The sequence below is a fragment of the Podarcis erhardii genome (genome assembly GCF_964252035.2).
Source record: "Podarcis erhardii genome assembly, chromosome: 5".
In the NCBI taxonomy this organism is placed as follows: domain Eukaryota; kingdom Metazoa; phylum Chordata; class Lepidosauria; order Squamata; family Lacertidae; genus Podarcis; species Podarcis erhardii.
Window position 1 is genome coordinate 83,276,909 of NC_138509.1, and position 13,952 is coordinate 83,290,860.

The 13,952-nt window shown below is 43.0% G+C and overlaps 1 protein-coding gene across 1 annotated transcript in view; it reads right to left on the bottom strand.

Annotated features, from left to right (window-relative positions):
* Positions 1-13,952, bottom strand: part of SI (sucrase-isomaltase) — a 106,382-nt gene that overhangs the window by 22,085 nt on the left and 70,345 nt on the right. Inside the window, exons 41-49 of the mRNA XM_081862055.1 lie at positions 9,704-9,852; positions 8,644-8,728; positions 8,502-8,558; positions 6,487-6,611; positions 4,359-4,447; positions 3,155-3,204; positions 2,294-2,464; positions 1,202-1,351; positions 556-762 (exon numbers count right to left, since the gene is read on the bottom strand). Coding sequence (XP_081718181.1) covers positions 556-762; positions 1,202-1,351; positions 2,294-2,464; positions 3,155-3,204; positions 4,359-4,447; positions 6,487-6,611; positions 8,502-8,558; positions 8,644-8,728; positions 9,704-9,852 — 1,083 coding nt within the window. The remainder of the gene's footprint in view (positions 1-555; positions 763-1,201; positions 1,352-2,293; positions 2,465-3,154; positions 3,205-4,358; positions 4,448-6,486; positions 6,612-8,501; positions 8,559-8,643; positions 8,729-9,703; positions 9,853-13,952) is intronic.

Here is a 13,952-nt window from a genome sequence, read left to right on the forward strand (position 1 = left end):
TCATCTATTAATTTCAGTGGATCTACTCTGGTAGAATGCACTTGAGATATATCCCAGGGCTTATCCACACTTACTTTTCCTCTGCTTTTTCAAGGTATAGTCTGCTCTTAAATGCTCCATATCGGAGGGCCCATTTTAATTTTAATTTTTTCTCTGGAATTTTTCCACAAAAAACATGCTCATTAAAGCTCAATCGGAGCAAATGGCAATCTGCAGAAAACCTGAATTGCTGTTTGCTCCGATTAAGCACTAAAGAACGGGTTTTTGTGGTGAAAGCTCTGGGGCAAAAAACAAACAAACCTAAACCCGACAACAACACTCAGACATAGCGCTCTTAAACATGAACCTATGCCTGGGGGAAAACAGAGCAAAACGTAAGTGTTGATAAGCCTTTGATGTCTGCATATTGAAAGTACTTTTCTCCAGCAATGGGGATTATCATGTCATGGAACTGAGAGGATTCACCAAAAGGGTTTATTAAGAGTGCCATCCTTGGGGAAGCTTTGTTAGCTGCAGCATCTTAAGGGGGGTGTACTCCATGAGATTACAGTTTACCTTAAACTGCAGCATGTTGTTGTAATGGTAGGTCACTACCAAGCGAAGCTGGTCCACAGCTGGTGATTGAGACCCATAAGGATTAGGATAGATTGTGTTCCTCTGCAGATCAGCTGTCACGCCCTCAGCACTGTGTTGAATGTTACTGGCAGTGTAGCCATAATTCTTGGGATAAAAGCAGTGAGGCACACCAGGAGTAGAGACAACCTGAAATAAAAGACCATATTAAGTAAGTCAACACTATGAGAGAGGCTTCAGCAATAAACAGTAAATAGGACTGACAATGGGCGATGGGAGGACTAATGAGGGCTAAGGCATACAAAGAGCTTAAAGAACAATTTAAGGGTATCTGTCACAAGTAAAATATGGTCAAAGCAACTTTTAAAATAAAACAAAAAAACTCAGCTAAAACTGCCCATAAAAAGCCAATATTGGTGTAGAACTGCAAATCCGAAAGAAAAAAAGAAAGAAAGAAAGAAGGAAAGAAAGAAAGAAAGAAAGTCTTACATTCCCATAATTTCAGATCAAAATTAAAATTCATCATCGCAAAACGAAATGGTATCAGATGAGATTCAGAAAATGGGTAATTTTTTTGGCACATCAAATGGTTCCAATTCACCTGTTTCACCAATTCCCAGTTGCTTACCTGCCAGAAACAGCCACGTTCTTCACAAGTGCTTTGTGTTGGTTCGGGATATGGATAACAATTGAATTTTTCTGTATCTTCAGTAGGTTGCCCCCATTTCAAGGTATACTTTTGCCCCAGTGCAAGCTGAAGACCTTGAATGTGCAAGAGCTTTGGAAATAATAATAAAAAACAGCAACAAATGACAAAAATCAGTTCACAGTTCTGTGTACAGTAGCCTCATTTTAAAAAAATGAAATGTAGTTTTATTTAATTAGTTTATATGAAGTAGAGCTGGCTCTTTGCAGCATACAAACATAGCTATAAATGTATATGACAGCAGGCGGTAGCAAAAGGAAATGGAACATTGGGAAGAAGCCACTGTCTCAGTTCATCTATAATAAGTCAAGATAGCATGGAGAAATTTCCCCAGGGACAACAGCCAAGTGGAACTCGGAGGTTCCATGTCAAGACAAGCTTAGGCAATTTCAATAGGTCAAATAGTGGGAACTGGGTTAGAAGTCTAGGGATGGAGATCATCAACAGGCAAAGGAGAAAACTGTCTAGGATGTGGAAGACAGGCATGTTAGATTAAATGTGGAAGCAAAGACCTGAATTCTTAGCTACTGACAGAGGCAGAATATTGAGGATGCTGGATGATGCAGTTTGAAAGAGGTGCCACTCTTGAGAGCTAATTGGGACCAGAGACATACTGTAACCACCAAATGAAGCTTACTGCAGGGCACAGAGCTTGAATGGTTTGATTTGCAGCTTCACAAGGGCTCATACCTGACTGGACACCTTATTTTCCCAGCAAGTAATCACAAAGCAAAGAATGCTTTGCGCACCCTGCACCCTGTTACCTGCCTCCAAGACCCAAGCAATGTGGAACTGAATACAACCACCATTTTTATTCCCCCTTCCCTTTCAATAAAAAAAATAAAATATGTGGGATTTAATGGTACACGGGAAGAACTTTTTACTAAAGTAAGTATTCTGGTGTCTATGTAAGCATGAGGATAGTACCAAAATGAAAGCACTCCTAATGTAGAGATTTGGAGAAATTCTTTTAAGTCATGAAAGTGGTTCATAGTGTCAACATTTTTTCCTTACCTGAGTTGAAGAATCATAGGTCTCATTATGACTGGATGAGATTGGCGCACCATTTTGAAACACCATAACATTAACAGGTTTGCTTGACAGTCCTAAAATTTTAATTTCGCTGAATTTTAAGTTGTTTGGGTCAAAATATCCCTCGTGGGTGAGGCTGATGTCCAAAGCATTCTGAAAGAAAGGGTATGGTTTGTTTGTTTTTTCTTTCATGCTGTTATTTATGATTTCACAATTGCTTGTCACAGCCTCTCTCTTGCTCCAGTCCGATTTCATCATACAAACTTTTGCTTGAGAAATAGCACCAAGATGGAGGACATTGCACAAATGTATTAGCAAAGCACCTATGATACCAAATTCTACAAATCTATTTGCATGTATAAATGCTCAAAGCACTTGGATTGTTAGCCAGGTTTTGACTTCTAAAGCTGCCAGAGACGGCTATTTAACATCTATTTTGAACAATTTAATTAGAACATCACTTAATGGAAAGGGTTCCATTGACTCCACTAATTACTGTGGGACAACCCAACTAAAATAGAAACTAATTGCACACTAAGGTTTCTTGACCAAATGTGTGTGTGTGTTTATTTCTTTTATATTGTTTGTTTTTGTACATCTACTGCAAATGTTCTGAAACCTGTTGCTACGTGCAGGATAATTATATGCAGGTGCAAATGTACCGATTTATCACATCAAGGGTTTGCTATTTTAATTAAATAGAAGGCACATCTAAGGGCAGTGCCTGTCAGTCAATCAATTTCTAAATAGGTGCAGAGATCACTAGTCTCAGAAAGACCTAATTCTACACCAAAACTCGGCATCATCTAGGAGCAAGGATATAAGATTAGAGATTATACATACCCGACTGACATTAAATGTGTGTAAGAGGTAAAGGCCATTCTCATATGCATCTGTAATAAGAAAGCAGCAACAGAATGATTAAAGGGGAAGACTGCTAAGAGGACAAAGAAGCAGTTTCCATTGGTGCATGGGAATGCAAGAAGCAATGACAGCAAGCTTTAGAAGCACCAGTTTAACGTTACAAAAAGCTTAACAGCAACAATAAGTACCCCATCCTACAGCTCTCCTAGCAATATCATGGATTTTTATTTCTGTAGACAGGTTCTACTTTATGGGCACATTGATTAGGGACATTATAGTATGGGGGTTTCCTTCTTCAGACCTGTACCAGGCATGAGCCAGGCAAATATAAACAATCTTAAGTGGGGTAAATATATGAAATTAATGGAAGTGAACTTTCGTTCAAAATCACCGAAGACATATTTACATTATATACTTAGGTATATGCACCAATCTAATTTGGATGTTATCCAAGGGGCTGGAAGACACTGTTGTGCAGTTCCTATGAACACCACTGGGGCAACATCAGAACTCCAGGCCATGTGGAGAAGTGCAACACAAGTTTCTTTTCCATGTTTGTGTTACCCCTGTATTGGAAGGATGCAGCTGTTGGAGTGAGAATAATCAGGATATGGGCTCCTCTTATATTGTCTTGAACTACTTACTGATAACACATCAGTGATGCAAGGAGGATCTGAAGTATAGCTGAACCCATGGTACTGGGTAATTTTAGAAAGGGCCTAGGTTTATGTTGTTAATCATCTTTTTAAAAATATGGTTATTTGTATTCAGTATGTCTGCTATTAAAATACTTATTAGCGACTTTTCTATGTTCATGTGGCAGTGTTCTTCAAAATCTGCTAAAACAATATTGTTCCCATTCCAGCATTTCCCATTTCAAGAGGACGATGCTGACACAGAAGAAGGCATGTTGCATCTTCTTATCAGGTGGTCCGGAACTTATTTAGCATCTAATTTGAATTTCACATATTCTTAATAAGCTGTGCAACAGCCTTGCCAAGAAGTGGAAGGCTGTAGCTCAGTGACAGAGCACATCCTCTGTGTGAAGATGCCTTGGTTTCAGGCCCTGGCAGGTAGGGCTGGGAAGGACTCCTGCCTGAAACCCCAGGAAGCCCTTGCCATTCATTGCCAATGGTGCTGTTCTAATTGTCAGACTCTGTAGATGGCAGCTTTCCAAACTTACCAATAGTTGTTCCATCATCCCAATAAAGAAGCCCTTGAGCAGCACCATTATCATCCAGAGCAACCGTAAGACCCATTGGTTGCTTTCGACTAAAAACAAAATAAAACATTTAAATAATAATTTAAACATTTAAATAATAATTTTGTTTTCATCACTCTTATGAATTAAACTGGGAAACCATTGTCCTCTGTCATTCACTCATACTGAGACATACGATATGCCATGGATTCCTGCCTATTTGTTGTTGTTTAGCCGTTTAGTCATGTCCAACTCTTCATGACCCCATGGACCAGAGCACACCAGGCACTCCTGTCTTCCACTGCCTCCCACAGTTTGGTCAAACTCATGTTGGTAACTTCTATAACACTGTCCAACCATCTCGTCCTCTGTCGTCCCCTTCTCCTTGTGCCCTGCATCTTTCCCAACATCAGGGTCTTTTCCAGGGAGTGTTATCTTCTCATGAGGTAGCCAAAGTATTGGAGCCTCAGCTTCAGGATCTGTCCTTCCAGTGAGCACTCAGGGCTGATTTAATTCAGAATGGATAGGTTTGATCTTCTTGCAGTCCATGGGACTCTCAAGAGTCTCCTCCAGCACCATAATTCAAAAGCATCAATTATTCAGCGATCAGCCTTCTTTATGGTCCAGCTCTCACTTCCATACATCACTACATTCCTGCCTATACTGTATCCCAATTTGTGCCCTGCATGGGTGCAGGGAGTAGGGAACAAGCCTGATTTGAAAGGGCATGTGGCAGTGGTGGGTGCTCTGCCGCTCACCTAGACCATTCTCAGAGAAAGTACCACCCTTGGGAACCCAGCAGCACCACCAGTGGACTTCAGTGCCTGAGGCTGGAGAGCTGACCTAAAAGAGAACTTGCTACCTGTGGTCTGTCCCTGAGACTTAAACTGAGATCAGGCCTCATGACACTCGAAGCATCATCCCTGTCTTCACGCTCCCTGTTGTAAGTGAGGGTGCTGGTTGCTATGGATGGAGTTTAGCTACCAGATAACTTGGCACTGTTGAGGTCTTCGTCATCCTCATAGCAACATTTGGGGGTTTGGGGGGGTTATTAGTATTAGTACACTAATACTTGTTGCAACTTTTCACAATAGGGGTTGGAGTCAGTGGGATCCATAGTCAGGTGTAAAGATCTCTGGCAGGCAAGCAAGCCCCGATAAGAAGCAATGACTCTCCGGCAGCTTTATGTACATTTATTACAAAAAACCCCACACACATCCAGAGCACGGCTTTTCGCCTGCTCGCATTGACGATAGTTGGTCACTCTGAAACTTCCCCCCTCCCATGCCAGGAAGGATGCCAAACTCCTGCCTTTTCCCTCTTGCCCTTCTGCTGCCCTCTGATCATTCCAGGCACCTAGAGCAGGGAATGAGAGGCTGGTCTCCCTCCTCCTCACTTTCACTCGACACAGTCTTATACTTCTGCTTATCTGGTGATTGCCTAGCAATGCTCTGACTGCCTTCCAACTCTACCTCTTCTAGAGAGCTATCAGAGTCTTCCCTGGGAGGGGGGTTCAAACTGCCCTCTCTCGACTCTGTCAGCCAGCTCTCATCTGCAGAGTCAGTCCCTCATTCATTTAGTTCAATTTTTGAGTCTAACTCTCCCCCTCCATTCGGGGGGGGGGCATGTTCCTGACCCCAGGAGGTTGGCCCTTCACTTCCCTCTTAAGATATCCCCTTAGAGGTCTTAGGCTATCACTTCAAGGCCTTAGTCTCACCTCTGGGGACCAGCATGGCCACTACACTTGCATGAGTGGTCTGCCAGTAGCACTTCAGGCTATAGAAGGGACTCAAGGCTCTCCCTTTAATGTTACCCCAACATCTGGGTGGGATGGAGTACTGGCTGCTGATCACTAGAGCCCCCACCCTATGCCACACCAAAGGTGTGCAGTAACCAATAAAAGTTGTGGTTATCTGACACCAACTTGACCATTTGCCAGGTTATTAGCCTCCACACAACACAGCCTTGATAAGCGTTGTGGACAGAAACAGGCAATCAGTTGTAGCTCCTGGTACTTCAGAAAATTGATTATCTATGTATTTTTGGATTTGATCTACCTATATAAAGAATTTGTAAAAATTAAAATAAAATCCCACATATCTGACTGTACCTGGCATTGGTATTCAGATCAGGTAGTTGCCATGGGATAATGTAGCCACCTCTGAGATGAAGGTTGATGTGTTCAAGCTCAGCTTGTAAAACAGAATAATTTCCTCGGACTCCAATGTCCTTGCTCTGTTCATGAAAAGGGGGAACTTTCAGTCTTATTTTCAAACGCTAAAATCTGTGTGCACACACAAACATCCAGCCAATCGTTAATTACAAGTACAAGAAGTAAACTGTCTCCTCCCCAAGACTCACTGCTTTGGAGGTGGCAGCACAGTTCAGTGTCCTTCACTACGTCCCCAATCTATTAAATCAATACATTTTACAAATCTGTGGACCAACATTACATTTCGGGTAATTTAAAATGGCAGCCAGCCATTTTGGGAGCTTGGCTCCCATTCAGCAGCAGCATTGTTGGCTGCTGTGGTGACACATTTAGGAAGCCTAGTGGGGAATGGGTGCACAATTGGGCAGGCTCGTGAGGGGTCCTTGGCCCATGACCTATCTCTCTGCTGGTGCCAGGCCTGTTCTTAGGACTGGGGGACCCACTGGAACAGAATGGGCTATGATACAGAGAGCTGAACAGGTGGGGAGGGGATATTGCACAAGGCAAAAGTGCTTTACCAGGCAAAGCTACCGGTGGATCTTGCTTGTCGGTCCTGAAAGACCTACATTGGCTCCCAGGACATTTCAAAGAACAACTCAAAGTGTTGGTGCTGACCTTTAAAGCCCTAAATGGCCTTGGCCCAGTATACCTGAAGGAGCATCTTCACCCCCTTCATTCAGCCCAGACACTGAGGTCCAGTGCCGAGGGCCTTCTTGCGGTTCCCTCACTGTGAGAAGTGAAGCTACAGGGAACCAGGCAGAGGACCTTCTTGGTTGTGGCACCCATCAGATGCCTGTCTGACTTTTAGAAGACATCTGAAGGCAGCCCTGTTTTTAGGGAAGTTTTTAATGTTTTTAATATTCTGTTGGGAGCTGCCCAGAGTGGCTGGGGAAACCCAGCCAGATGGGTGGGGTATGAATAATAAATCATCATCATCATCATAATCATCTTCGTCTTCATCATCATCATCATTATACAGTTAGCAAAACATACTATCTGTGTGGATAGTACTGGTTGTCCCTGAGTATTTTCAAAATGGTAGCTTCAGTTTTTCAAGGAGAGGCAGGAGTCCAGAATGGGCAAAGGATGTGTATGATCCAGGGGGGAAAGCCAATGTTTTGTGGTGATCTGTGCCACCCATGGGGTAGAGAGAAGAGGAATAGCCTAGGAAGTCAGAGACAGGAGGGGAGGAGGGAGGAGATTTGCAAGAAGGTGAAGAGGTGGAAGAAACCATACTAGAGAGAGTCGGGCCATTAGAATCCTATCTGTCTCCTCTGCACTGTGTCCAAGGAACAGGAGGGGCTTATAGCAACAGAGCAGCTGGAACTGCCGCATAGGAGAAATTGCCGGTTATTTGCCTGCACTACGTCAGAAGAGGGCATTTAAATGTGCTGATGGAGGAATGGTTTGCTGTTGTTCCGACTGTCTAGATTAGAGCATAAGTTTGAAGGAGGAGATGCTTAACTAGCTATTTAGCTGGAGTGGTGCATGTAACTCTTCCACCTTTGGAACTGATGTAACTGAGTGCTTTGTTGATTTGTAATTTGAGTGCTTCCAACCGCACGTCCTCAAGGTGGGGCTGAGTGTGCTTGGGACACAGTTGCATGATAGCTTCATTTGCAGAGACTCCATGTGTCTATTGCAGCAGACAAACTAATATGGAACTTAGTTGCTCTCCTCTGCCAATGGCAGCCATTTAATTGCCAAGGAAATAGTGAAACTGAAATTAAACCCAGGATAGGCTACCATACAACATGAATATTGGCTATGTAACATGTGCATTAAAGGCATGACCCTCAGCAGTTGTGATTCCCTGGAATTTTGAAAAGCCCTTAATGCAACATATTACATTTTTTTTCCTTAATTTAATCTGTTTTCACATTTGGAAGATGGTTCAAAGGAATTTCACTTACTGTGTAATAATCATACCAGCGGGCATCAGGAAAGTAAGCATTCACTGTTGTTTGATTCTGTAATTTAAATACGTACATTAATATTGTAGAAAAAATCTTTCTTATTCTTATTCTTAAACTTTGCCTTTACATTTGTACTTACTTCATCCAGCACAGGGCTGATGAGCAATGCCGGTCCCCAGAGAAATTGTCTGTCTATGTCCCATGTTGTTCTATCATCTGTAAATCTGAAAGCAACACAATAAATTATTAAGTGTGATAATGCTACTGGAAAAACAGTCTCACAGTATATGAAAAATGGATATAGATTTGGATCTGGAATATCTTAGCAGAGTGATCAAAATATTGAAGCATATTGAAGCAGTTTAATTTATATGTCTAATCAATAATGGGTGCAGATGGGGTGTGTGTGACAAAAAAAGGAGATAGTTTTTCCAGTATCTTTAAAAAAGAAGAGAAAAGAAGCCCCTAAAATCTCAGCATAGATGCTCCATTTATGGCAATAAATGGGGCTCAGAGCACACATAATGTATTTATTATATTTATTAGTTGCTTTTAGCCTAAACATGCTGCTAAACTGATGTACTCACACAAATACAAAGCACACTTAAGCTGTCTTCAGGTGTTTGCCAAAATATACAAGATTTAAAACATATAAGTCTGGCCCCAAGATCCCTGGACATATTTGTGCTGCTTGCTCAGTTCTTGACTTTACAGGCACCTCATCAAGGAATTATCTACATGAGTGAGGAAGTCTTCAAAAGCAGTTATTAGATCCTATCCTTAGTGACTTCATTTACATATTTCAATTTTTATTCTGCGCCTTCTCCAAGGAGCTGTGGGAAGCTACGATACTCTTCCCCAGACACACTACCTTCATATCAATCCCTACCCACAAACTGGCTGTGGGGATGTTGGGAGAACCCCAAAATGGTGCACAACAGTGGGCGGAGAGGAGAGATCATTCTATCAGGCAAGCGATTCCCACAGAACAATGTTGAACTCACCCCCTAAGTCTTTAATAAACACAGAGAACTGAAATACCAGTCAGTGTCGTAGGCCATGCTACAACTCACGCTACAAGTCTGCACATATATTTTAATCTTTTAAATAAGAGCAAACCTTTTAGCATTGGTGACCAGGACTGTTTTGTCCAACAAGCTTACATTTTAAATGAACTTGGTAGAACATTTAATACTTACTCGTGGAGTAAAGGGCGCACGACTGTGCTTCCATGATCATGAGCCTCATACAACAGTGTGTAGAGATAGGGGAGCAAAGTGTATCTGGTATTGAGCACATTCCTGGATAGGTCTTCGAAAGCCTGATCAAAGGATACAGGATCTTGCCTCTAAAAACACAAAGCAGCCTAGTCATTTGACCTACTGAAGGTCTCTCCAGTATTTATACAAGGCACACCTAGAACCACATATATTGTGCATATATTAGGGAGAGATTTTAAGTCATATAACTGTTGTCTTTCCGCTATCTGAGTTCTTTTATCTCTATTTTAGGTCAACATAAGCTGGGCATGCTCTCAGCTTTATTTCCCATGGTATCCAACGATTGCCACCAGAGGGCTGATTTACTCAATGTAAACTCAATGCTTTTGAATTCAAAAACTCAATGGTTTTGAATTGTGGTGCTGGAGAAGACTCTTGAGAGTCCCATAGACTGCAAGAAGATCAAACGTATCCATTCTTAAGGAAATCAGCCCTGAGTGCTCACTGGAAGGACAGGTCCTGAAGCTGAGGCTCCAATACTTTGGCCACCTCATGAGAAGAGAAGACTCCCTGGAAAAGACCCTGATGCTGGGAAAGATGGAGGGCACAAGGAGAAGGGGATGACAGAGGACGAGATGGTTGGACAGTGTTCTCAAAGCTACAAACATGAGTCTGACCAAACTGCGGGAGGCAGTGGAAGACAGGAGTGCCTGGCGTGCTCTGGTCCATGTGGTCACGAAGAGTCAGACACGACTAAACAACTAAACAACAACATGACTATAATTTGATTATACTTCACTTGATTATCTGTAGCTGGATCAGTGGCTTGGCCTCAGGGAAAAACACTGTACTTCATGTAAGCATTATTTCAACAGTGTTAGATCTGTGATGAATCATTCGCATAGGCAAATCATGAAGTGAAAGCTTTCACCATGTATGAGAACCAGTGTGGTACAGTGGTTAGCATGTTGGGCAAAGAGAGACAATGGTTCAAATTCCAACATAGCCATGAAGTTCACTCAGTGACTTTGGGCCAGTCACCACATCTCAGTCTAAACTACTTCACAGGGTTGCTGTCAGGATATAATGGGAAGAACCAGGGATATAATGGGAAGAACAATCGAGAAGAAGTTCATAGTGAGCTCCAGCACCTATTTTTCTAGAGAAATAGCACTGGGGAGAACCCAATATTCCACCTTGAGCTCTGTGGGGAAAAGGTGGGTATAAATGTAATAGTATTAAAATAAATTAATATGAAAATCAGAACAAGAATGCAAATGTGCTTTTCTTGTTAAATCACGTTGAGAGTTTTGATAGGAGGTGATACAGAAAAGGAATTAAATATGTTAATAAATAAGTGAACCAGACCCTTCTGAAACAACAGGGAAAACCTGCTCTCTTTCTTCATATGATGTCTTATAAAACCCTCATGGTCTGCTCCTTTGGACCAATTCTACTTTTTATTTGCCCCAGCTTCAACATTTATATCAGCCATGTTAAAGTTGGGCCGGATACTCTGCACACTAATTCACAGGGTGGTTCATTCCCTACAACACAGTTGTGGATGGGAGAGAACCCAAACACATTTAAATGCCTTGGGAATTTCTGTCCCAAATTAGAAAATGTAGCAGCTACACTGCTGAGAGTCCCTCTGCCATAGGCTGAGGCAGCAACAAAGATTTCTGGGGTGGGGTGTGGAATCTCTTTGCCACTTCATCTTGAATTCCCCCTCCCAAATTCCTACTATTCACCAATTTTGCCCCCCATCCCAAAGAGATCAAAATATCTGGGCAGAATTCTTGGGGCCAACATTATTTTAAGCAACAAATGATAGAACTTGGTCCAAATGATAGAACTTGATGTTCTGTAGAATGGAAAAGGAGATAAGGAGGAATGAGTTGTGCCCCCGATTCACAGTAGCACCACTCACCTTTGAAAACATTTCACAAATTTCAAGTGTGTGAGAGAGAAGGGAAGAAAAATTCCCAGTCCGGTCTACAGAACATGTGACACATTCTGCTAAATTTGCCTTCTTTCCTGCAGGGCACCACTCACGACTTTTAAAGGGGGGAAAGGAGTGCTAATGAGTGATGTCAAGCGGCCCTTTCAATCTTTATTAAAGGAAAGGAACAATACCTTGGCAAATTGGGTTAGACTGGAGGCAACATGATAACCCTGAATCTACATTTTTAAAAGACCTATTGAAAGGTGTGCTGCTGCAAGATAAAGCACTGCCTTTTTAAAAAAGGAAGTGGCAATTCTTTAGAAATGTGCAATAAAAATAGATCTTGCTACTCCAGAACAGTCCTGTTTTTTTTCTATTTAACTTATCCCCACTTTTTAACCCATTTTCTACAATGCCCATTTTCTAAGCGCGATCTGTTTTTCTGTGCTTTCAGGTACCATGCTTCCTTTAAAAGAAGGGATGCGGGTGGTGCTGTGGTCTAAACCACTGAGCCTAGGGCTTGCCAATCAGAAAGTCGGCGGTTCGAATCCCCGCGACGGGGTGAGCTCCCGTTGCTCGGTCCCAGCTGCTGCGAACCTAGCAGTTTGAAAGCATGTCAAAGTGCAAGTAGATAAATAGGTACCACTCTGGTGGGAAGGTAAACGGCGTTTCTGTGTGCTGCTCTGGTTTCGCCAGAAGCAGCTTAGTCATGCTGGCCACATGACCCGAAAAAACTGTCTGCAGACAACTGCCGGCTCCCTCAACCAGTAAAGCGAGATGAGCGCCGCAACCCCAGAGTCGTTTGCGACTGGACTTAACTGTCAGGGGTCCTTTACCTTTAACACAGTGGTTGCTAAGATGCCAAAGCACAGTAACCTTTGTGTGGCGTGCCTCAGGCGGCAGAAGTGCTTGAGGCAGTGCTCCACCTGCTCCACCACTGCTGAGAGGGAGACGTTGCATTCAGCAGCGTTGCCACTCGCCTTCCCTGCCCCTGGGCAGAGAAGTTGAGCAAGCAGCAACACTCTTTGAGCAGCGCTCCAGCTCCTGCCACGTTCAGTGAGAAATTGGGCACAGCAGCAGCAGTAGTAGGGTGTGGCAGGAGACATGGGGTGCCCTAAGGTGGGACAGGATGTGGCAATTCCCATTTTGCCTCAGGTGGAGAAACGGGATGGGCCGCCCATGTGGTATGCAAAAGGGGATAGCAATCTTTCTTTCTTTTTTAACATCTTCCATGCTTTATTGTCCGTAATTACATTTGTACAACAGAACCGTATCTTCATTGTTATCTGTAAACCAAATTCATTTAAAAAAACCAAACAAAAGAATACAAATCTTCTAACAATAATTTTTTCAACATAAACTTTGACTTTCCATCCTTTCCATATTCTTGTCATTTTAATAAACCTATTGCATAAACTTCTTAACATATTTAATAATAAAGAATTAATACTCATATTTTTTCCCCTTCTTTTAACATGGATTATTTACAGAGATCACTCAAAGGCTGCAACCGATTATTCTTTAAATATCTCTTAAGAAATTCCCAATTTGAAATGCTCCTGCTTAGATTTATCTTTAATCTATTCCCTGAGACTATATAGCTCAGCATATTCTACCAGTTTCAATAACCATTCTGATCTGGTGGGGATAGCAATCTAGTGTCTGAGAAGAGATCTCATGTGGACTGAACAGGGAATGCTTTGGCGGATGGTGACCAGGTATCGTGGAATGCACTCCTTATTGACATATGAGATGTCCCATCTATATTGATATTCTGCGGGCTTTTGAAGGCACATCTGTTTACAATGGCATTGCCTTCTTCTCTGAACTGGAGACTCCCATTTTCATTGCTGCCTTGTTTCAATTACCGTATTTTTCGCCCCATAGGACGCACCGGCCCATAGGACGCACCTAGTTTTTTGGGCGGGAAATAAAGGAAAAAAATTTATTCCCTCCCCAGGTGCGGGGCTGGGTCGGGGGAAGCCCGAGCTTCCCCCGACCCCAGCCCCCAGAACAGGCAGCTCTCCGCAAGCCGTGGGAGCCCAGTGCGAAGTCGTGCCGGGCTCCCACGGCTTGTGGAGAGCTGCGCGAAGCTCGAAGCCTGGGGCGCGCTGAGCTCAGCATGCCCCAGGCTTTGGGATGCAGTGGAAGACCCTTCTGTTCCTCCTCCAGCTTCGCAGGACAGGCGCCTCGCTGGGAAGCTGGAGGAGGAATAGAAGGAGACCCTTCTGTTCCTCCTCCAGCTTCCAGGCAGGCGCGTGGCTGAAGGGGCGCTGTGCAGTT